The following is a 25,114-nucleotide window of genomic DNA, read 5'->3' on the forward strand; positions in this document are numbered from 1 at the left end:
CCCTCTCTCTCTCTCACCCTCTCTCTCTCGCCCTCTCTCTCTCGCCCTCTCTCTCTCGCCCTCTCTCTCTCGCCCTCTCTCTCTCGCCCTCTCTCTCTCGCCCTCTCTCTCTCGCCCTCTCTCTCTCGCCCTCTCGCTCTCTCGCCCCCTCTCTCTCTCGCCCTCTCTCTCTCGCCCTCTCGCCTTCTCTCTCGCCCTCTCTCTCTCGCCCTCTCTCTCGCCCTCTCTCTCTCTCGCCCTCTCTCTCTCTCGCCCTCTCTCTCTCTCGCCCTCTCTCTCTCTCTCTCGCCCTCTCTCTCTCTCTCTCGCCCTCTCTCTCTCGCCCTCTCTCTCTCGCCCTCTCTCTCTCTCGCCCTCTCTCTCTCTCGCCCTCTCTCTCTCTCGCCCTCTCTCTCTCTCGCCCTCTCTCTCTCTCGCCCTCTCTCTCTCTCGCCCTCTCTCTCTCTCGCCCTCTCTCTCTCTCTCTCGCCCTCTCTCTCTCTCTCTCGCCCTCTCTCTCTCTCTCTCGCCCTCTCTCTCTCTCTCTCGCCCTCTCTCTCTCTCTCTCGCCCTCTCTCTCTCGCCCTCTCTCTCTCGCTCTCTCTCTCTCGCCCTCTCTCTCTCTCTCTCGCCCTCTCTCTCTCTCTCTCGCCCTCTCTCTCTCGCTCTCTCTCTCTCGCCCTCTCTCTCTCTCTCGCCCTCTCTCTCTCTCTCGCCCTCTCTCTCTCTCTCGCCCTCTCTCTCTCTCTCTCTTGCCCTCGCTCTCTCGCTCTCTCTCTCTCGCCCTCTCTCTCTCGCCCTCTCTCTCTCTCGCCCTGTCTCGCCCTCTCTCTCTCTCGCCCTTTCTCGCCCTCTCTCTCTCTCGCCCTGTCTCGCCCTCTCTCGCCCTCTCTCTCTCTCGCCCTGTCTCGCCCTGTCTCGCCCTCTCTCTCTCTCGCCCTCTCTCTCTCTCGCCCTGTCTCGCCCTCTCTCTCTCTCGCCCTTTCTCGCCCTCTCTCTCTCTCGCCCTTTCTCGCCCTCTCTCTCTCTCGCCCTGTCTCGCCCTCTCTCGCCCTCTCCCTCTCTCGCCCTCTCCCTCTCTCGCCCTCTCTCTCGCCCTCTCTCTCGCCCTCTCTCTCGCCCTCTCTCTCTCGCCCTCTCTCTCTCGCCCTCTCTCTCGCCCTCTCTCTCGCCCTCTCTCTCGCCCTCTCTCTCGCCCTCTCTCTCGCCCTCTCTCTCGCCCTCTCTCTCGCCCTCTCTCTCTCGCCCTCTCTCTCTCGCCCTCTCTCTCTCGCCCTCTCTCTCTCGCCCTCTCTCTCTCGCCCTCTCTCTCTCGCCCTCTCTCTCTCGCCCTCTCTCTCTCGCCCTCTCTCTCTCGCCCTCTCTCTCTCGCCCTCTCTCTCTCGCCCTCTCTCTCTCGCCCTCTCTCTCTCTCTCTCTCGCCCTCTCTCTCGCCCTCTCTCTCTCGCCCTCGCCCTCTCTCTCTCGCCCTCTCTCTCTCTCGCCCTGTCTCGCCCTCTCTCTCTCTCTCGCGCCCTCTCGCTCTCGCTCCCTCTCGCTCCCTCGCTCTCGCTCTCCCTCTCGCGCCCTCGTTCTCCCTCTCGCGCCCTCTCGCTCGCTCTCCCTCTCGCGCCCTTTCTCTCGCCCTTTCTCTCGCTCTCTCTCGCGCCCTTTCTCTCGCCCTTTCTCTTGCGGCCTTTCTCTCGCTCTCTTGTGCGCTCTTTTCCTCCCCCCTATCCATTCCTGGTGCTTGATGTGGTCTTCCTCAGGATTATGTGGATAACCAGGTACGTGGGAACCTTGACTTCTTCACTGAGTGTGTGGCGGTGCATGTTACCTTTCCCTTCTGTATGTGGATGTGTGAGTCATGCTGGTGTATGCACATGCTCTTTAAAGGTCAGTGATTGGATACATCTGGCTGCATACTCGACTTGCAATATGTGATGATAGGACTTGCCAAATGGACATAAAGTAGTTTGTGTGCTATTTACGAGCAGAAGACCAAGGACTTGAGGGTAATGTGCTTTGAGCTCTAGTTGGTCTAAAGCCCTTACTAGAGTATTTCAGATAGACAAAGAAGGTGTCCATCAAAGAGGTTTGCTAGTTGTGAAAGTAGTGATATTACCAAGCAAAGAGATTTAAGGACCATCGGCACTGTCCCATCTTGGTGCTCTCATGATATAGTGTAGATCAACTTGTATCATCATTTTGAAACTAAAACTCAACCATTGCACCAATCTCTCTTTCTCTGTCTTTCTCTCAGTAATTATTTATATATATATATATATATATACACACACACAGTGCCTTGCGAAAGTATTCGGCCCCCTTGAACTTTGCGACCTTTTGCCACATTTCAGGCTTCAAACATAAAGATATAAAACTGTATTTTTTTGTGAAGAATCAACAACAAGTGGGACACAATCATGAAGTGGAACGACATTTATTGGATATTTCAAACTTTTTTAACAAACAAAAACTGAAATATTGGACGTGCAAAATTATTCAGCCCCTTTACTTTCAGTGCAGCAAACTCTCTCCAGAAGTTCAGTGAGGATCTCTGAATGATCCAATGTTGACCTAAATGACTAATGATGATAAATACAATCCATCTGTGTGTAATCAAGTCTCCGTATAAATGCACCTGCACTGTGATAGTCTCAGAGGTCTGTTAAAAGCGCAGAGAGCATCATGAAGAACAAGGAACACACCAGGCAGGTCCGAGATACTGTTGTGAAGAAGTTTAAAGCCGGATTTGGATACAAAAAGATTTCCCAAGCTTTAAACATCCCAAGGAGCACTGTGCAAGCGATAATATTGAAATGGAAGGAGTATCAGACCACTGCAAATCTACCAAGACCTGGCCGTCCCTCTAAACTTTCAGCTCATACAAGGAGAAGACTGATCAGAGATGCAGCCAAGAGGGCCATGATCACTCTGGATGAACTGCAGAGATCTACAGCTGAGGTGGGAGACTCTGTCCATAGGACAACAATCAGTCGTATATTGCACAAATCTGGCCTTTATGGAAGAGTGGCAAGAAGAAAGCCATTTCTTAAAGATATCCATAAAAAGTGTTGTTTAAAGTTTGCCACAAGCCACCTGGGAGACACACCAAACATATGGAAGAAGGTGCTCTGGTCAGATGAAACCAAAATTGAACTTTTTGTTAACAATGCAAAACGTTATGTTTGGAGTAAAAGCAACACAGCTGAACACACCATCCCCACTGTCAAACATGGTGGTGGCAGCATCATGGTTTGGGCCTGCTTTTCTTCAGCAGGGACAGGGAAGATGGTTAAAATTGATGGGAAGATGGATGGAGCCAAATACAGGACCATTCTGGAAGAAAACCTGATGGAGTCTGCAAAAGACCTGAGACTGGGACGGAGATTTGTCTTCCAACAAGACAATGATCCAAAACATAAAGCAAAATCTACAATGGAATGGTTCAAAAATAAACATACCCAGGCGTTAGAATGGCCAAGTCAAAGTCCAGACCTGAATCCAATCGAGAATCTGTGGAAAGAACTGAAAACTGCTGTTCACAAATGCTCTCCATCCAACCTCAGTGAGCTCGAGCTGTTTTGCAAGGAGGAATGGAAAAAGATTTCAGTCTCTCGATGTGCAAAACTGATAGAGACATACCCCAAGCATCTTACAGCTGTAATCGCAGCAAAAGGTGGCGCTACAAAGTATTAACTTAAGGGGGCTGAATAATTTTGCACGCCCAATTTTTCCGTTTTTGGTTTGTTAAAAAGTTTGAAATATCCAATAAATGTCGTTCCACTTCATGATTGTGTCCCACTTGTTGTTGATTCTTCACAAAAAAATACAGTTTTATATCTTTATGTTTGAAGCCTGAAATGTGGCAAAAGGTCGCAAAGTTCAAGGGGGCCGAATACTTTCGCAAGGCACTGTGTGTATATATATATATATATATATATATATATATATATATATATATATATATATATATATATATATATATATATATATACACTAGAGAACTGAGCATCTGACTCTAATACAGTGCCTTGGAAAAGTATTCATCCCCCTTGGCATTTTTCCTATTTTGTTGCATTACAACCTGTAATTTAAATAGATTTTTATTTTGGATTTCATGTAATGGACATACACAAAATAGTCAAAATTTGTGAAGTGAAAATAAAATAAAAAATACTTGTTTAAAATATATACACCTGTTCTGTTAGGCCCCAGAGTCTGTAACACCACTAAGCAAGCGGCACCATGAAGACCAAGGGGCTCTCCAAACAGGTCAGGGACAAAGTTGTGGAAAAGTACAGAGCAGGGTTAGGTTCTAAAAAAATATCTGAAACTTTGAATATCCCTCGAGGCACCATTTTAAATCCATTATTAAAAAAATTGCGTATATGACACCACAACAAACCTGCCAAGAGAGGACCACCACAAACTCATGGACCAGGCATGGAGGGCATTAATCAGAGAGGCAACAAAGAGACCAAAGATAACCCTGAAGGAGCTGCAAAGCTCCACAGCGGAGATTGGAGTGTCTGTCCATAGGAACACTTTTTAAGTCGTATAATCCACAGAGCTGGGCTTTATGGAAGAGTGTGGCCAGAAAAAAGGCATTGCTTAAAGAAAAAAATAAGCAAACATTTTTGGTGTTTGCGAAAAGGCAGGTGGGAGACTCACCATACGTGTGGAAGAAGTACCTTCTGGTCAGATGAGACTTAAATTGAGCTATGCTATGTCAGGCGCAAAACCAACACCTCATCACCCCGAGAACACAACCCCCCCCAGTGAAGCATGGTGGTGCCTGCATCATGCTGTGGGGATGTTTTACATCAGCAGGGACTGGGAAACTGGTCAGAATTAAAGGAATGATGGAAGGTGCTAAATACAGGGAAAAGTATTGAGGGAAACCTGTTTGTCTTCCAGAGATTTGAGACTGGGATGGAGGTTCACCTTCCAGCAGGACAAGTCTCTTAAGCATACTACTAAAGCAACACCCGAGTGGTTTAAGGGGAAACATTTGCATGTCTTGGAATGGCCTAGTCAAAGCCCAGACCTCAATCCAATTTAGAATCTGTGGTATGACTTAAAGATTGCTGTACACCAGCAATCATATATATATATAATTTGCTTATTTAGTGGTAGGCATGTTGTGTAAATGAAATGATACAAACCCCCCAAATATCCGCTCCAGCAGGTATATTTCACTGCTCATCCCCAAAGCCAACATTTCCTTTGTCCGCCTTTCCTTCCAGTTCTCTTCTGCCAATGACTGGAACAAATGGCAAAAATCACTGAAGCTGGAGACTTATATCTCCCTCTCTAACTTTCAGCATCAGCTATCAGAGCAGCTTACCGATCACTGTACCTGTACACAGCCTATCTGTATATAACACACCCAACTACCTCATCCCCATATTATTACTTACCCTCTTGCTCTTTTTCACCCCAGTATCTCTACTTGCACATCATCATCTGCACATCTATCACTCCAGTGTTAATGCTAATTTGAAAATTATTTTGCCTCTGTGGCCTATTTATTACCTTACCTCTCTACTCTTCTAGATTTGCACACACTGTACATAGATGTTTCTAGTGTGTTATTGACTATGTTTGTTTATCCCATGTGTAACTATGTATTTGTGTCGCACTTCTTTGTTTTATCTTGGCCAGGTCGCAGTTGTAAATGAGAACTTGTTCTCAACTGGCCTACCTGGTTAAATAAATGTGATCTGGCCTACCTGGTTAAATAAATGTGATCTGGCCTACCTGGTTAAATAAAGGTGATCTGGCCTACCTGGTTAAATAAAGGTGATCTGGCCTACCTGGTTAAATAAAGGTGATCTGGCCTACCTGGTTAAATAAAGGTGATCTGGCCTACCTGGTTAAATAAAGGTGATCTGGCCTACCTGGTTAAATAAAGGTGATCTGGCCTACCTGGTTAAATAAAGGTGATCTGGCCTACCTGGTTAAATAAAGGTGATCTGGCCTACCTGGTTAAATAAAGGTGATCTGGCCTACCTGGTTAAATAAAGGTGATCTGGCCTACCTGGTTAAATAAAGGTGATCTGGCCTACCTGGTTAAATAAAGGTGATCTGGCCTACCTGGTTAAATTAAGGTGATCTGGCCTACCTGGTTAAATTAAGGTGATCTGGCCTACCTGGTTAAATTAAGGTGATCTGGCCTACCTGGTTAAATTAATGTATAAAAGGAAAGACTCCTGTATCTTTGTAGTGACTGGGTGTAATGATAGACCCACCAAAGTGTTAATGTCTGCTTTTAAGTTTTAATTTTACCCATCTACCATAAGGTGCCCTTCTTTGTGGCATTGGAAAACCTCCCTGACCTTTTTGTAGTTGAGTCTGTGTTTTGAAATTATCTGCTTGACTGGGGGACCTTCAGATAATTGTAGGTGTGAGGTATAGAGATGGAAGTCATTCAGAAGTCATGTTAAACACTATTATTGCACACAGAGTGAGTCCAAGCAACTCATTATGTGTTGGGTATATCAGACAATAGTGTGTGTGTGACCTGCTGATTACACTGACCTGTTATTGACATTGACTGTCATTGATCCTGAAATATGACCAGCCTGCAGAAACCTGGGAGGAATTCTACTATGATGCATAATGGGATTTAATAGGAATGCTGAAATGATGACTCAGTTGCCCCACTTTATTAGTGCATCGGTTGCCTGCTAGACACACACACACACCGCCATAGAGGGATATATCACCTCCCTTGGCCTTCAGAATCATGTTCTAAGTGCTTTCCTGGCTGTTCTAAGAGACTATTCCATGGATCATTACATTTCTATGAGACATGGTCTGGTAACTGGGTCACGAATGTCTCAACTTGGCCTGAATAGAATGACTAGGCTGCATTCGTACAGTTGAAGAGCGATGATCACACTTCTGCAAGTCTCTGCTTTGTCTTGGTGCACGACACCCAGCTACAGAAGGCAGCAGAACCAGGTCGCTAGGCTAGTCGATGGCTTGTGATATTTCACTTCCTGTCAGTCTACAAGACGTCTGCTGCTGGCTGGGCCTCTCTTCTTCTTCTCCTTAGCTAGAGTTAGCATCTACGTGTGGAAACATCCATGGTTAATAGAACGTAGCCTAGCGGCTGAGGTTAGCTTTTAGCGCTTGCAGCTAGTCAGTTATTGGCTGATCATCAGGTCTCAGCTGATATTGCCTCTGTGTGCACTAGAGTCTCATGATCATCAGACTCTGAGTTGATCAGCCAGTAGAGATGCGTAAGTGCTGGCTGGCTTCGCCACATAGAGGGCCTTTGTCTGTCCTGATCCCAGAGATCATTTACACATCTCCTCCCCCAGCCAGGTTCTGTAGGTCATGAGGATATTGGGATGTCTCATGATGACTTCATGCTGTAAAGGGATGGTTGATGACTTGTTGTTGTCACGGAGACCCTCGTCATCTTCTAGAGGTGAACTTGATGACCTCTGTCTTGCCCCACTTCTGTCCTTGTCTGCTATGTGACGTGTTGTGTGGTACACATCCACTAACCTGTTTCTCTTGTTATTCCATCTCATCCTATTGGCACATTTAACCATGACGGTCTTGATGTGCCCCACTGTCAGAGCTGAACTGTCTGCGGGGTGAGGGATAGAGACGGGTTGTGTGGTGGTCAGGGGAGATTGGAGGGTGAAGATGAAGAGTGTGGTTTGGGGGCAGAGGAGGACTGGCTATTACAGGAGACCTCTGGGGATTTCACCTCCCTCCTCCTCATCCTCCTCCTCCACTGAGCCCTGAGGCTGATGGGTGATTTATCATTTCAGTTCTTCTGGAACTACCCTCCCTCCTTTCAGCACCTCCTTCTCAGCCCACCAACCACCACCTCTAACCCCCCAGCCCCAGCACTCCAGGCTAACACAACACATCAGCCTGCATTGATGTACCATTATACAAACAGTACAAGGCTTTTAACACAGCTATAATCAACTGCTCTGATATACCACAATAAGAACACAGTAGCTCTAACAAGACCTTTGTAATCAGGCCAGGCACGCTGACTACCAGTATATACAAGTGTAAGCCCTGGAGAGAAAATGTGTTGTGAAACATGTGAGAAGCAGCATAGTCTCCTGTACTGTACCCGGCCATGGGGAGTGGATCTAGGAGCTGAAAATATAGCGCAGGCTACAGTCCAGGCAAGACTTAATCTAAATGTTATCATTCATTCTGTGCTGAATGTACCACTGCTGCTGCCTCTGGAGCTAATTTGAGGGTTTACGTCATCATAGCTAGGATGACAACCTTGCTGAAACCCCCTCTTCCCCCCTCCTCCCTTCCCCCAGCTCCAGGGGAGGCTCATATTTTCATCCCACTTAGTGCTATGGAGCTGGGCTTTTTTGCTGAAGCCAGGTAGGGACTTGACCCTGGAGCTCAGGGATCACCGGTCCCAGACATGCTTTCTAGTAGCAGCCCCCCACCCTCTCCTCCTGCACCTTCACACACAAACAGCACATTCCCTCCAGGCCTCCTCCCCTCTATCTCTGCTCTCTTCCCTATCTTCTCCCTTTCCCTGCCCCTCACCTCCCCATCCTCTCTTCTCTGGCTGAATCCCAAATCACCCCCTCCTCCTCACCCCTCCATGTGTACGTTCACGTGCACCTCCACTCTATGCACAAGTGTCCCAAAGCTGAGGTAGTGAGAATGATGGAGTGTGTAGGGGCTAATTTGTCCCTCCAATAGCCACTTTGACCGAATCAGCTACACTGCTGGCTTCAGAGCGAAGTTGTATCCCATAACGCACCGCGTTGTTTTTTTTTTGAGCCACCTGTATTCGTTTGACTGATTGACACATGAACATATGAAATGCCTCCCAACTGTTTAGATCTTCGAAAACAACGGGGAATATTCTCATTTGAATTTCATGCTTGTTTTATTATTTAAATGTGAATTGTATTAGTTTTTTTGATTCCCCTTGCACAGTGCAATCCAGGAGAGCACAGCACAGTACAGATCAACACAACACAACACAGTAAGGTACAGGACAGCACAGCCCAGAACAGTGGTCTGCTGGAACTCATGGTGGTTCTGTGGGTAGTGGAGCAGAAAGGCATTGTTATGGCCAAGTACAAACCATTTAATATGGCCTGTTTAAACAAAAGGATGATTGGTTGTCTCAACTCTCAAGGGTGGGTTTATATTGTATAATATGGGTTATATAAAGAGCAATATACCAAAGGCTACATGTTTCATTCTGCTTGGTTAAGATATGTTGATTTGATCCCCTCACCACTCTTAGTCACCCTCAGAGTTTCATCAGCAACGCATGATACCAGAGGGTCCTCCAGTGAGTTGCTAGTGGTGAGGATCCTCCGGTGAGTTGCTAGTGGTGAGGGTCCTCCGGTGAGTTGCCAGGGCTGAGGGTCCTCCGGTGAGTTGCCAGGGCTGAGGGTCCTCCGGTGAGTTGCCAGGGCTGAGGGGCTGGTTTGGAAGTCCCGCTAAGACCTCCAGAGTCATCAAACGGGAAAAAGGACAATCTAGGAACAAGGTGGAATCCTATAACACAGGCTCCATCGCCCGTCGCATGTGGCAGGGGCTCCAGTCATCATGGATGACAAAGGAAGGTCCAACCATGATCTGCCCAACGATGCCTCTCTACCAGACGAACTCAATGCATTTGATTATGCATGCTTTGACAAAAACAACACCGAGCCGTACATGGGGGGCCCCCGCCGACCCGCGTTCTCAGATCAGCTGGGGGACATGCAGGATAATATTCCAGGGTACGTTCTCAGATCAGCTGGGGGACATGCAGGATAATATTCCGGGGTACGTTCTCAGATCAGCTGGGGGACATGCAGGATAATATTCCAGGGTACGTTCTCAGATCAGCTGGGGGACATGCAGGATAATATTCCAGGGTACGTTCTCAGATCAGCTGGGGGACATGCAGGATAATATTCCAGGGTACATTCTCAGATCAGCTGGGGGACATGCAGGATAATATTCCAGGGTACGTTCTCAGATCAGCTGGGGGACATGCAGGATAATATTCCAGGGTACGTTCTCAGATCAGCTGGGGGACATGCAGGATAATATTCCAGGGTACGTTCTCAGATCAGCTGGGGGACATGCAGGATAATATTCCAGGGTACGTTCTCAGATCAGCTGGGGGACATGCAGGATAATATTCCAGGGTACGTTCTCAGATCATGTGCAGAACAGCTGGCGGGCGAATTCATGGTCATTTTCAACCTCTCCTTTTTCCAGCACATTGTAAATAGGGTATTGGCACTGACCCTGTATATATGCTAGTTTACTTATTTTCATGTTCTTATTTCTTTTTTTCATTTCTTTTTTTCTACTTATTTTTTTTGTTAGTAACACTGATATTGATTACTGCATTGTTGGGAAATAGTTTGCAAGAAAGGCATTCCACTGTACCTGTGCACGTGATAATAACTTAACTTGAATTCAGCCTCCTCCTCTTGTTACTCCTTCCTCTCTTCTCTCCCTGCCCACTTATCTCCTCCTCTCAGCTACTCTCTCATCTCTTATCTCCTCCTCTCAGCTACCCTCTCATCCCCTCCCCTCTCTCTCATCTCTTAGCTATCCTCTCAGCCTCTCTCCCTCTCCCTCTCCCTCTCTCTCATCCCCTTCCCTCTATATCGCTCATCTCCCCCTCTTAGCTACCCTCTCGTGTCTCTCTCGCTTGCTCGCTCTCTCGTGCTTTTGCGCTGTCTCTCTCCTTCCACCTACAGGTACTGGGTGGGAAGGCCCTAGACCTGTACACAGTGTAGTACAATACAGTATAGCCCCTCCCAGAACAGTGGTCTGCTGGCGTTCTGTGTGTTGTGCAGCATGAAAGCATTGTGACGGCCAAGTACAAGATGGAGTCATCATCCATTAATATGGCCTGTTTAAGCGGAAGGATTATTGGCAGTCTGGACTCTCAAGGGTGGGATTATACTGTATAATATGGGTTATATAACGAGGAATAGACCAGAGGCAACCTGTTTCATGTTAAACGCCATTTATTAGAATAGTGGCATTCTGTGTTCACTGTGGTGGGAGGTGGTATTTGAGGGGAAGATTACATGAGGAGAATCAATTGTTTTCATCATTATTTTTGCCTTTTATGAAATAGACAGGGTGCCAAAATAAATGCAAATGAGTGGTGGAAAAATAAAAATAGGTTGAAATATGTAAAGCACTACCCCCAACCAGACACACACACACACACACACACACAAGCCAAGCAGTTTGTGTGTGCGTGTGATTGTTCAGTGCTCACTGAGACGTCCTATGGCTCAGGGATACTGAGTAATTCCGTCTCGCCTCTGTCACTCTCCTAACCACTGCAGGGAGAATGACCCACGTGTAAGATTTCCCTACACACACACACACACTTTAAGCGCCCATTATAATTCCTATCTGAGTGTTGTTGATCGTAGCACGGTTGGACATTGTACGGTGTACTGTATATACCTTCCTTCCTCTAATGAAGTCTACAGAAGCCAGCAGCACTGTCTGTAGTGAGAGACCAGTTGTCTGACTTCGGTACCCTGATGTCTGGACTGTTGAATTAGGCAAACGTCTTCAGGGTGCTGCTTGTCTGCGTTGGCAGTTTGACCTTTTACCTCATGGAGATATTGTATTTTCATTATATTGGCCATGTTCGTTGTGAAAACAGGCCTGTCTCTTCCCATGTCTGTCTGATTGAAGTGTATTCACAAAGTTAGCTTCACTGCTTGTATTCTTGATACTGTGGTTAAACTTTCTCTTATGCGCATGCGCACACATACACACACACACACACAGAGGAAGCACATCCTGCCTGATGTATGTCTGCTTTCTCTCTCACTTCCTTGTCTGCCTGAGAAACAAAGCTGCTGTTTTTGATACAACAAGTAGAATCCATCATGAGAAAAAGCTGTGATAGGGTGTTGATCAGTAGAGCATTTAGACAGCTGATGACTGAACCTGTGTGTGTGTGTGTGTTGGTCAGTAGAGCATTTAGACAGCTGATGACTGAACCTGTGTGTGTGTGTGTTGGTCAGTAGAGCATTTAGACAGCTGATGACTGAACCTGTGTGTGTGTGTTGGTCAGTAGAGCATTTAGACAGCTGATGACTGAACCTGTGTGTGTGTGTGTGTGTGTGTTGGTCAGTAGAGCATTTAGACAGCTGATGCCTGAACCTGTGTGTGTGTGTGTTGGTCAGTAGAGCATTTAGACAGCTGATGACTGAACCTGTGTGTGTGTGTGTGTGTGTGTGTGTGTGTGTTGGTCAGTAGAGCATTTAGACAGCTGATGACTGAAACTGTGTGTGTGTGTGTGTTGATCAGTAGAGCATTTAGACAGCTGATGACTGAACCTGTGTGTGTGTGTGTGTTGGTCAGTAGAGCATTTAGACAGCTGATGACTGAACCTGTGTGTGTGTTGGTCAGTAGAGCATTTAGACAGCTGATGACTGAACCTGTGTGTGTGTGTGTGTGTGTCTGTGTGTTGGTCAGTAGAGCATTTAGACAGCTGATGACTGAACCTGTGTGTGTGTGTGTGTGTGTGTGTGTGTTGGTCAGTAGAGCATTTAGACAGCTGATGACTGAACCTGTGTGTGTTGGTCAGTAGAGCATTTAGACAGCTGATGACTGAACCTGTGTGTGTGTGTGTGTGTGTGTTGGTCAGTAGAGCATTTAGACAGCTGATGACTGAACCTGTGTGTGTGTGTGTTGGTCAGTGGAGCATTTAGACAGCTGATGACTGAACGTGTGTGTGTGTGTGTGTGTGTGTGTGTGTGTGTGTTGGTCAGTAGAGCATTTAGACAGCTGACGACTGAACCTGTGTGTGTGTGTGTTGGTCAGTAGAGCATTTAGACAGCTGACGACTGAACCTGTGTGTGTGTTGGTCAGTAGAGAATTTAGACAGCTGATGACTGAACCTGTGTGTGTGTGTTGGTCAGTAGAGCATTTAGACAGCTGATGACTGAACCTGTGTGTGTGTGTTGGTCAGTAGAGCATTTAGACAGCTGATGACTGAACCTGTGTGTGTTGGTCAGTAGAGCATTTAGACAGCTGATGACTGAACCTGTGTGTGTGTGTGTGTGTGTGTGTGTGTGTGTGTGTTGGTCAGTAGAGCATTTAGACAGCTGATGACTGAACCTGTGTGTGTGTGTTGGTCAGTAGAGCATTTAGACAGCTGATGACTGAACCTGTGTGTGTGTGTGTGTTGGTCAGTAGAGCATTTAGACAGCTGACGACTGAACCTGTGTGTGTGTGTGTGTTGGTCAGTAGAGCATTTAGACAGCTGATGACTGAACCTGTGTGTGTGTGTTGGTCAGTAGAGCATTTAGACAGCTGATGACTGAACCTGTGTGTGTGTGTGTTGGTCAGTAGAGCATTTAGACAGCTGATGACTGAACCTGTGTGTGTGTGTTGGTCAGTAGAGCATTTAGACAGCTGACGACTGAACCTGTGTGTGTGTGTGTGTTGGTCAGTAGAGCATTTAGACAGCTGATGACTGAACCTGTGTGTGTGTGTTGGTCAGTAGAGCATTTAGACAGCTGATGACTGAACATGTGTGTGTGTGTGTGTTGGTCAGTAGAGCATTTAGACAGCTGACGACTGAACCTGTGTGTGTGTGTGTGTGTGTGTTGGTCAGTAGAGCATTTAGACAGCTGATGACTGAACCTGTGTGTGTGTGTTGGTCAGTAGAGCATTTAGACAGCTGATGACTGAACCTGTGTGTGTATGTGTGTTGGTCAGTAGAGCATTTAGACAGCTGATGACTGAACCTGTGTGTGTGTGTGTGTGTGTGTTGGTCAGTAGAGCATTTAGACAGCTGATGACTGAACCTGTGTGTGTGTGTTGGTCAGTAGAGCATTTAGACAGCTGATGACTGAACCTGTGTGTGTGTGTTGGTTTGGGAGGATTAGAGAGATGTTCATAAGCAAGCATTCCTCAAGGTTCCTCTGTTGAAGAAATTTAGCCATGAGAAAAACAGAGGACTGTAGAGGTGTGTTTGTGCCCTCTATTAAATGTTGAAGGGAGCTGCAGCTGGCTCTCACACTATCACTCCCTTCGTGTACCAACCTGGAATCCTTTACATGAGAAGTCCTTTTCTTCCTGCTGAGAGGCCGGGGGTCACTCTGTCTTTCTGTGTGTCTCTCCTCTTTATCTCTCTCTGTATCTCTCTCTGTGTCTCTCTATCTTGCTCTCCTATGGACAGCGCTCCCAGGGAGGCTCCATGTGCTGGTCTGCTATTGGCTGCTCGCTAAAATAATGATGTCATTCTTTAGCAGCATGGGTGTGGGGCGCGGAGCCGAACAGAGAAACAGGCTTTAGCCCCCCCCCCCCCCCTCTTCATAACAGTGGTGCAGGGAGAGAAGACATCCCGTCTGGTCGCTGAGCAACACTGACACATTACTCAACAGCAGGTTTGATCAGAGGAGCTTCTCTCTGCTTTAGTAAAGGCTGTATGTAAGGTGAGCCTGCCATGCTCCTCTATAGCCACAGCAGAGGAATTGGTCTTAGAGAGCCAACGTTATTTCTGGTTTCACATCCCCATCCCTCACTGCTGGGCTGCCCCATACAGAGTAGTAGTTGTTTTGGTCTGGGTTTCTTTGTAACAGAGAAAGGGTTTAGAGCTCTTCTTTTCAGTAGTACACATTTCTCAGATCGTAGTTTGGTGCTGCAGGTCTCTGTCCCAGGTGTTATTCAGTGGCCTTTAACAATGTAACTGGATCTTATGCTGTAAATCAAAGCTATCGACTCAATTTCAAATTCTATTTCACAACAAGGCACAATTGGAGCTTTTGTGAAAGGGGAGACGTTAGTATATTTCCCATGCAGACCCGTGCAGATGACATGCTGGGATTTATGCTTTTTCCTTTGTTATTTATGCATTTATTTAAAGGGACGGAGGTGACTGAATACACAAAGCTTGATCAATAAAGATGCTCCCTCCCCTCCGTCGCTCTCGTCCCCTCCCTCCGTCGCTCTCGTCCCCTCCCTCCGTCGCTCTCGTCCCCTCCCTCCGTCGCTCTCGTCCCCTCCCTCCGTCGCTCTCGTCCCCTCCCTCCGTCGCTCTCCTCCCCTCCCTCCGTCGCTCTCCTCCCCTCCCTCCGTCGCTCTCCTCCCCTCCCTCCGTCGCTCTCCTCCCCTCCATCTGTCGCTCTCCTCCCCTCCCTCCGTCGCTCTCTCCTCCCCTCCCTCCGTCTCTCTCTCCTCCCCTCCTTCCGTCGCTCTCTCCTCCCCTCCCTCCGTCGCTCTCTCCTCCCCTCCTTCCGTCGCTCTCTCCTCCCCTCCCTCCGTCGCTCTCTCCTCCCCTCCCTCCGTCGCTCTCTCCTCCCCTCCCTCCGTCGCTCTCTCCTCCCCTCCCTCCGTCGCTCTCTCCTCCCCTCCCTCCGTCGCTCTCTCCTCCCCTCCCTCCGTCGCTCTCTCCTCCCCTCCCTCCGTCGCTCTCCTCCCCTCCCTCCGTCGCTCTCCTCCCCTCCCTCCGTCGCTCTCCTCCCCTCCCTCCGTCGCTCTCCTCCCCTCCCTCCGTCGCTCTCCTCCCCTCCCTCCGTCGCTCTCCTCCCCTCCCTCCGTCGCTCTCCTCCCCTCCCTCCGTCGCTCTCGTCCCCTCCCTCCGTCGCTCTCGTCCCCTCCCTCCGTCGCTCTCGTCCCCTCCCTCCGTCGCTCTCGTCCCCTCCCTCCGTCGCTCTCGTCCCCTCCCTCCGTCGCTCTCGTCCCCTCCCTCCGTCGCTCTCGTCCCCTCCCTCCGTCGCTCTCGTCCCCTCCCTCCGTCGCTCTCGTCCCCTCCCTCCGTCGCTCTCGTCCCCTCCCTCCGTCGCTCTCGTCCCCTCCCTCCGTCGCTCTCTCCTCCCCTCCCTCTGTCGTTCTCTCCTCCCCTCCCTCCGTCGCTCTCTCCTCCCCTCCCTCCGTCGCTCTCTCCTCCCCTCCCTCCGTCGCTCTCTCCTCCCCTCCCTCCGTCGCTCTCTCCTCCCCTCCCTCCGTCGCTCTCTCCTCCCCTCCCTCTGTCGTTCTCTCCTCCCCTCCCTCTGTTGCTCTCTCCTCCCCTCCCTCTGTCGTTCTCTCCTCCCCTCCCTCTGTCGTTCTCTCCTCCCCTCCCTCTGTTGCTCTCTCCTCCCCTCCCTCTGTCGTTCTCTCCTCCCCTCCCTCTGTTGCTCTCTCCTCCCCTCCCTCTGTCGTTCTCTCCTCCCCTCCCTCTGTTGCTCTCTCCTCCCCTCCCTCTGTCGTTCTCTCCTCCCCTCCCTCTGTCGTTCTCTCCTCCCCTCCCTCTGTTGCTCTCTCCTCCCCTCCCTCTGTCGTTCTCTCCTCCCCTCCCTCTGTTGCTCTCTCCTCCCCTCCCTCCGTTGCTCTCTCCTCCCCTCCCTCTGTATCTCGCTCCTCCCCTCCCTCTGTTGCTCGCTCCTCCCCTCCCTCTGTTGCTCTCTCCTCCCCTCCCTCTGTTGCTCTCTCCTTCCCTCCCTCTGTTGCTCTCTCCTCCCCTCCCTCTGTTGCTCTCTCCTCCCCTCCCTCTGTATCTCGCTCCTCCCCTCCCTCTGTATCTCGCTCCTCCCCTCCCTCTGTATCTCGCTCCTCCCCTCCCTCTGTATCTCGCTCCTCCCCTCCCTCTGTTGCTCTCTCCTCCCCTCCCTCTGTTGCTCTCTCCTCCCCTCCCTCTGTTGCTCTCTCCTCCCCTCCCTCTGTTGCTCTCTCCTCCCTTCCCTCTGTTGCTCTCTCCTCCCCTCCCTCTGTTGCTCTCTCCTCCCCTCCGTTGCTCTCCCCTCCGTTGCTCTCCCCTCCCCTCCGTTGCTCTCCCCTCCCCGCCGTTGGGCTTCCCTCCCATCGCGCTCTCCTCCCCTCCCTCCCATCGCGCTCTCCTCCCCTCCCTCCCATCGTGCTCTCCTCCCTCCCTTCCAATGCTTTCCCTGCACAGGTGACGTCATTATTTTTCAGCCGGGCTTTCCTCCCTCCCTCTGCCTATTAGTTGTTGACGCTAGCCTGGGTCTATGCACTCTGAGCTGGGGACCAGGAGCAGGCAGTCTGGCCCCTCTGGAGATGGACAAGCACGCACGCTGCTGGAGTGCTATAGAGAGAGAGGGAGGTGGAGGAGGAGGAGAGCTGCAGTGAGCCAGGCTGTGTGAGAAGGAACACCGAGCGGAGTCCAGGCTGACTGACTGGAAGTCCTGCTAGAGGTCTCTGGGACTTGACAGCACTGGAGAATTGACTGTCTGCCACTGTTACAAACAGGTTAAAAATAAGAACACTGCCAGAGACTTTAAACTCTGAGGTGAACAATATCTCTGAGGACTTTCTCAAAACTTTGACTTCTCTCTAAGGGGATCCTACAGTGGTGGAGTTTACAGCACAACTGAACTTGAGCAAGTTTGCAGGATCACTGATCATGGAGGCTGTGGCTTTGCAACCTGCTTTGTCTTCAGGATTTTCTGCTTTCAGCACTCTGGAGATGCTGAATGAACAAGCTTTTCTGCAATGAGTCGGTCTTCCTCCAGCTTTTTAAATGCATTTCTTGATTTTTATGGGGCGGTTCACAAGTGATCCTCTGAAAGCTTCTCTCGCCATCGGCATTGGCTTGACATCTGATAGTCACTGCCAGAACCTAAATTAACAATAACAAAGTGACAGTTAATGTCTGAGGATGTTTGGACAACATTGAGGATTGATCTCTTTCAGGGCAATTTCCTTTAGTCCCTTGGGAAGAATCCTCAATCTGATCGGCGTCGTCTTTCCTTTTCCTTTTTTCTTTAGGTGTTGAAAGGGGAAACTTCCCCTCCCTGCTCTGGAAATGGCTTTCCTCGTCCGTTGCTATGCCAACTGCTTGCAGCCGTGGTCCTCCAAAGTAAGCAAAGTGGTAATCCTTTCTGTGGCCAGCGCACTGTGCTGGGTGATGCCCTGGGCTGGGTGATGCCCTGGGCTGGGTGTGAACCATACAGCCCCTGTTAAACCACTGTTTGTATCATTTGTTCATGCATGCTTTGCTGTAAATTCAAATGCATAATTTGGACTATAGCTTATATGTATTAATTGAACATTCATATTTCACAATGCATTCTGCAATATTTGTACCGAGCGACAGGTTTGTGTGGTAGAACACAATGTATGAACGAGTAGTTTTCCCTGGTATGAATGATGAAATAACTGAATTCACAGCATGAAGGGGGAATGAGTGTGTATGGCTCGGTCACGGTGCTGGTTGGGCTGTGCTGGACAGGTGGGGTTTCCCCTTACTTGACTGTCAGATGGACTGTTTTGTCCACCTGAGCTGCGGGACAGATGGCTGGCTCTCTCCTGTGGTAGGCCCCCAAACAGAGGCACTGAGGCGTCCTGACAGACTGCCTGTGAAATCAATGTGTTGCCATGGGACCAGACATCTTGGTGTTCAGAGCTTCCAAGATGTTTGTCTGAATTATGGGATGTGAGGTGTCTTGATTAGTAGGGATGTAATGATTCACCGATGCGCATCGTCCCCACGTTTTCAATAATTTACTGAAATTTGTTGGTCACACCAGCGAGGAAGAGGTGACGTGAGCGGGGACAACTGGCCCTAACAGGTTCTTCTCCAGCAGGTGTTCATTTAAAAAATGTTACTCACCAAGCAAGGAGTTTTGTTGAATTTGGTTAACAAAAAATGTAGTGGCTTATTTGATTGAAAGTAAGTTGTGTAGTGCTTAGGTTGTTACGCGTGTACTGATAATTAAGACATCCAGGCAACTTTGATAAAAAACACTAAGTTGTGCCTGTTACTCACACATGTATCTGCCCTCACATGGTCCCACCTGATCTTGCCTCCTCCCGACTGCCATCTAGACTGGATAACATTCCACTCCTTGCCATTGCCAAAGAGTGTCTTGGGCACCTGACAATGGAGTGGAATAGCTGAAGAGACTGATACCTAGGTTAACGAGTGTCCTGACAATGGAGTGGAATAGCTGAAGAGACTGGTACCTAGGTTAACGAGTGTCCTGACAATGGAGTGGAATAGCTGAAGAGACTGGTACCTAGGTTAACGAGTGTCCTGACAATGGAGTGGAATAGCTGAAGAGACTGGTACCTAGGTTAACGAGTGTCCTGACAATGGAGTGGAATAGCTGAAGAGACTGGTACCTAGGTTAACGAGTGTCCTGACAATGGAGTGGAATAGCTGAAGAGACTGGTACCTAGGTTAACTGCCTTCCGTTCTTTAAGACATTTATTTCCACTGTTAGAGCGGCCACTTGAGGACCTGGTCGATATAGTGGATCATCTGTGGTCACACATGAAAACTGACATTTTGTTTTTTTTCACAAGCAGTATTTAATTTAATTCGTGGAGGACAACATGTTTACTGTTGCCTTGTTTCTAAATATAAATATTACTAATAGTACTTACTAGCTCAAAACATTTTCAATCTTCAAAAATTACAAGTTAACCAGTGGGTGATTTTCAGGTAACAAAGTGAGGGGACAAAATGCATAAATTGATAGTGGGGTGGTAGATGCTCCGTCTGCTCAATGACTCGGGTACACACACACACACACACACACACACACACTGAGGACCACTCAGCTTAGTGAAGTCATCTCGGACAGATCAAACTCCAATTAGCAGCAGATTTAAAATGGAAAATTAATGTGTTGGAGCGAAAACCTACAGGTTGGTAGCTCTCCAGGAACAGGGTTGGACAGCCCTGATCTACCCTGTAATGTTTTATTTTGGTCTATGCGCGACAAGTTCTGAGTGCAGTGATGTCAAGAGCTGTTGATGTTAATAAGCGCATACCATCGCACTAGTGCGTGTATATCGGAGGGGTTGGGAAAATGCAGGAGACAAATCTCGTATGGATTAATTAAGTATTTGTGATCTTATTCATTGCTTTGTTGATAAGAGAGAGGATAGGAAATGGAAAGGCTGCACTAGGCTACCTGCGGTTTGAGCGTTGGGTCAGTAACCGAAAGGTTGTTAGCTCGAATCCTCTAGCTGACAAGGTAAAACATCTGTCGTTCTGCCCCTGAAATCAAATGAAATGTATTTATATAGCCCTTCGTACATCAGCTGATATCTCAAAGTGCTGTACAGAAACCCAGCCTAAAACCCCAAACAGCAAGCAATGCAGGTGTTGAAGCACGTTGGCTAGGAAAAACTCCCTAGAAAGGCCAGAACCTAGGAAGAAACCTAGAGAGGAACCAGGCTATGAGCGGTGGCCAGTCCTCTTCTGGCTGTGCCGGGTGGAGATTATAACAGAATGTGGCCAAGATGTTCAAATGTTCATAAATGACCAGCATGGTCAAATAATAGGTCTGGGACAGGTAGCACGTCCGGTGTACAGGTCAGGATTCCATAGCCGCAGGCAGAACAGTTGAAACTGGAACAGCAGCACGGCCAGGTGGACTGGGGACAGCAACGAGTCATCATGCCAGGTAGTCCTGAGGCATGGTCCTAGGGCTCAGGTCCTCCAAGAGAGAGAAATAGAGAGAGCATACTTAAATTCACACAGGACACCAGATAAGACAGGAGAAGTACTCCAGATATAACAAACTGACCCTAGCCCCCCGACACATAAACTACTGCAGCATAAATACTGGAGGCTGAGACGGGAGGGGTCAGGAGACACTGTGGCCCCATCCGATGATACCCCCAGACAGGGCCAAACGGGAAGGATATAACCCCACCCACTTTGCCAAAGCACAGCCCCCACACCACTAGAGGGATATCTTCAACCACCAACTTACCATCCTGAGACAAGGCCGAGTATAGCCCACAAAGATCTCCGCCATGGCACAACCCAAGGGGCGGTGGCGCCAACCCAGACAGGAAGATCACATCAGTGACTCAACCCACTCAAGTGATGCACCCCTCCTAGTGAAGGCATGAAAGAGCACCAGTAAGCCAGTGACTCAGCCCCTGTAATAGGGTTAGAGGCAGAGAATCCCATCAGAAAGAGGGGAACCGGCCAGGCAGAGACAGCAAGGGCGGTTCGTTGCTCCACAGCCTTTCCGTTCACCTTCACACTCCTGGGCCAGACTACACTCAATCATATGACCCACTGAAGAGATGAGTCTTCAGTAAAGACTTAAAGGTTGAGACCGAGTTTGCGTCTGTCACATGGGTAGGCAGACCATTCCATAAAAATTGAGCTCTATAGGGGAAAGCCCTGCCTCCAGCTGTTTGCTTAGAAATTCTAGGGACAATTAGAAGGCCTGCGTCTTGTGACCGTAGTGTACGTGTAGGTATGTACGGCAGAACCAAATCAGAGAGATAGGTAGGAGCAAGCCCATGTAATGCTTTGTAGGTTAGCAGTAAAACCTTGAAATCAACCCTTGCCTTGACAGGAAGCCAGTGTAGGGAGGCTAACATTGGAGTAATATGATCAATTTTTTTTGGTTCTAGTCAGGATTCTAGCAGCTGTATTTAGCACTAACTGAAGTTTTAGTGCTTTATCCGGGTAGCCCGGAAAGTAGAGCATTGCAGTAGTCTAACCTAGAAGTAACAATAGGATGGATTAACAAGCATCTCTGTTTTGTCCAAGTTTAAAAGTAGAAAGTTTGCAGCCATCCACTTCCTTATGCCTGAAACACAGGCTTCTGGTGAGGGCAATTTTGGGGCTTCAACATGTTTCATTGAAATGTACAGCTGTATGTCATCCGCATAGCAGTGAAAGTTAACATTATGTTTTCGAATGACGTCCCCAAGAGGTAAAATATATAGTGAAAACAATAGTGGTCCTAAAACGGAACTTTGAGTAACACCGAAATGTACAGTTGATTTTTCAGAGGACAAACCATTCACAGAGACAAACTGATATATTTCCGACAGATAAGATCTAAACCAGACCAGAACTTGTCCGTGTAGACCAATTTGGGTTTCCAATCTCTCCAAAAGAATGTGGTGATTGATGGTATCAAAAGCAGCACTAAGGTCTAGGAGCACGAGGACAGATGCAGAGCCTCGGTCTGATGCCATTAAAAGGTAATTTACCATCTTCACAAGTGCAGTCTCAGTGCTATGATGGGGTCTAAAACCAGACTGAAGCATTTCGTATACGTTGTTTGTCTTCAGGAAGGCAGTGAGTTGCTGCGCAACAGCCTTTTCTAAACTTTGAGAGGAATGGAAGATTCGATATAGGCCGATTTTAGTTTAAAAAAACATTTCTGGGTCAAGGTTTGGCTTTTTCAAGAGAGGCTCTATTACTGCCACTTTTAGTGAGTTTGGTACACATCCGGTGGATAGAGAGCCGTTTATTATGTTCAACATAGGAGTGCCAAGCACAGGAAGCAACTCTTTCAGTAGTTTAGTTGGAATAGGGTCCAGTATGCAGCTTGAAGGTTTAGAGGCCATGATTATTTTCATCATTGTGTCAAGAGATATAGTACTAAAATACATGAGTGTCTCTTGATCCTAGGTCCTGGCAGACAACTGAGCTTTGAAGGAATACGCAGATTTAAAGAGGAGTCCGTAATTTGCTTTCTAATGATCATGATCTTTTCCTCAAAGAAGTTAATGAATTTATTACTGCTGAAGTGAAAGCCATCCTCACTTGGAGAATGCTGCTTTTTAGTTAGCTTTGCGACAGTATCAAAAATAAATTTTGGATTGTTCTTATTTTCCTCAATTAAATTGGAAAAATAGGATGATCGAGCAGCAGTAAGGGCTCTTCGATACTGCACGGTACTGTCTTTCCAAGCTAGTCGGAAGACTTCCATTTTGGTGTGGCGCCATTTCCGTTCCAATTTTCTGGAGGCTTGCTTCAGAGCTCGGGTATTTTCTGTATACCAGGGAGCTAGTTTCTTATGAGAAATGTTTTATTTTTTAGGGGTGCAACTGCATCTAGGGTATTTCGCAAGGTTAAATGTAGTTCCTCAGTTAGGCGATTAACTGATTTTTGTCCTCTGACGTCCTTGGGTAGGCAGAGGGAGTCTGGAAGGGCATCAAGGAATCTTTGTGTTGTCTGTGAATTTATAGCACGACTTTTGATGCTCCCTAGTTGGGTTCTGAGCAGATTATTTGTTGCAAAAAAAGTCTGATAGTCCAGGATTATGAGGAAAAACATTAAGATCCACAACATTTATTCCATGGGACAAAACTAGGTCCAGAGTATGACTGTGACAGTTAGTAGGTCCAGAGACATGTTGGACAAAACCCACTGAGTCGATGATGGCTCCGAAAGCCTTTTGGAGTGGGTCTGTGGACTTTTCCATGTGAATATTAAAGTCACCAAAAATTAGAATATTATCTGCTATGACTACAAGGTCCGATAGGAATTCAGGGAACTCAGTGAGGAACGCTGTATATGGCCCAGGAGGCCTGTAAACAGTAGCTATGAAAAGTGATTGAGTAGGCTTCATAGATTTCATGACTAGAAGCTCAAAAGACGAAAACGGCATTTTCTTTTTTTGTAAATTTAAATTTGCTATCGTAAATGTTAGCAACACCTCCGCCTTTGTGGGATGCACGGGAAATATGGTCACTAGTGTAACCAGGAGTTGAGGCCTCATTTAACACAGTAAATTCATCAGGCTTAAGCCATGTTTCAGTCAAGCCAATCACATCAAGATTATGATCAGTGATTAGTTCATTGACTATAACTGCCTTTGAAGTAAGGGATCTAACATTAAGTAGCCCTATTTTGAGATGTGAGGTATCACAATCTCTTTCAATAATGACAGGAATGGAGGAGGTCTTTATCCTAGTGAGATTGCTAAGGCGAACACCGCCATGTTTAGTTTTGCCCAACCCAGGTCGAGGCACAGACACGGTCTCAATGGGAATAGCTGAGCTGACTACACCGACTGTGCTAGTGGCAGATCCCACTAAGCTGGCAGGCTGGCTAACAGCCTGCTGCCTGGCCTGCACCCTATTTCTTTGTGGAGCTAGAGGAGTTAGAGCCCTGTCTATGTTGGTAGATAAGATGAGAGCACCCCTCCAGCTAGGATGGAGTCTGTCACTCCTCAGCAGGCCAGGCTTGGTCCTGTTTGTGGGTGAGTCCCAGAAAGAGGGCCAATTTATCTACAAATTCTATCTTTTGGGAGGGGCAGAAAACCGTTTTCAACCAGCGATTGAGTTGTGAGACTCTGCTGTAGAGCTCATCACTCCCCCTAACTGGGAGGGTGCCAGAGACAATTACTCGATGCCGATACATCTTTCTAGTTGATTTACATGCTGAAGCTTTGTTGCGCTTGGTGACCTCTGACTGTTTCATCCTAACATCGTTGGTGCCGACGTGGATAACAATATTTCTATACTCTCTACACTCGCCAGTTTTAGCTTTAGCCAGCGCCATCTTCAGATTAGCCTTAACGTCGGTAGCCCTGCCCCCTGGTATCAGTGTATGATCGCTGGATGATTTGTTTTAAGTCTAAGACTGCGGGTAATGGAGTCGCCAATGACTAGGGTTTTCAATTTGTCAGAGCTAATGGTGGGAAGCTTCGGCGTCTCAGACCCCATAACGGGAGGACTAGAGACGAGAAGGCTCGGTCTCAGACTCCGACTCGCTGCTTAATGGGGAAAACCGGCTGAAAGTTTCTGTCGACTGAATGAATGAGCGACACCGGTTGAGCATTCCTACAGCATTTCCCTCCAGAAACCGTGAGAAAGTTGTCCGGCTGCGGGGACCGTGCGAGGGGATTTATGCTAACGTTACTATCTGTACTTACTGGTGGGAAAGACACTGTTTCCTACACTGAAATTTCCCTTGCCTAACGATTGTGCCTGAAGCTGGGCTTGCAACACAGCTATCCTCGCCATAAGGCGATCATTCTCCTGTATATTATGAGTATAGCGACTGCTATTAGAAGGCATCATGTTAATGTTACTACTTAGCTTCGGCTGGTGGAGGTCCTGACGAACCACGTCCAGATAAAGTGTCCGGAGTGAAAAAGTTGAATGAAAAAAAGTTGAGTGAGGGAAAAACTAAAAATATAAACGGTAATTAAAAAGTTAAAAAACGTAAAGTTGTCAGGTAGCAAAGTAAGGTTGGCAACAAAAAACCAAGGCAGTTAACCCACTGTTCCTAGGCCGTCATTGTAAATAAGAATTTCTTCTTAACTGACTTGCCTAGTTAAATAAAGATAAAAATAAAAATTGCCCTACTCTGACACTTCTATGATTGGAGACAAAACCTCTTCATCCATAGTTGGGCGATGTGTAGTCCTGTGTATAATCCTCTGAATGAGAGCACCATGAGATGAGAAGCAGCCTGTTTGAAGAC

The 25,114-nt window shown here is 47.8% G+C and overlaps 1 protein-coding gene across 27 annotated transcripts in view; it reads left to right on the top strand.

The window, feature by feature from the left end:
* Nucleotides 1-25,114, top strand: part of LOC110533377 (rap guanine nucleotide exchange factor 6) — a 164,185-nt gene that overhangs the window by 51,739 nt on the left and 87,332 nt on the right. For 9 of the 27 annotated variants that reach the window (XM_036989732.2, XM_036989735.2, XM_036989733.2 and 6 more), the window contains one exon: nucleotides 1,728-1,745. The exons of 14 other annotated variants lie outside the window; for them this stretch is intronic. In XM_036989732.2, coding sequence (XP_036845627.2) covers nucleotides 1,728-1,745 — 18 coding nt within the window. Of the gene's footprint in view, nucleotides 1-1,727; nucleotides 1,746-17,015; nucleotides 17,771-25,114 lie in introns of those variants that run through there. 4 more of the 27 variants (XM_090185905.1, XM_090185908.1, XM_090185907.1 and 1 more) reach the window with 2 other exon arrangements.

Source organism: Oncorhynchus mykiss, chromosome 10, assembly GCF_057628025.1.
Source record: "Oncorhynchus mykiss isolate SJ-2025 chromosome 10, ASM5762802v1, whole genome shotgun sequence".
Lineage (NCBI taxonomy): Eukaryota > Metazoa > Chordata > Actinopteri > Salmoniformes > Salmonidae > Oncorhynchus > Oncorhynchus mykiss.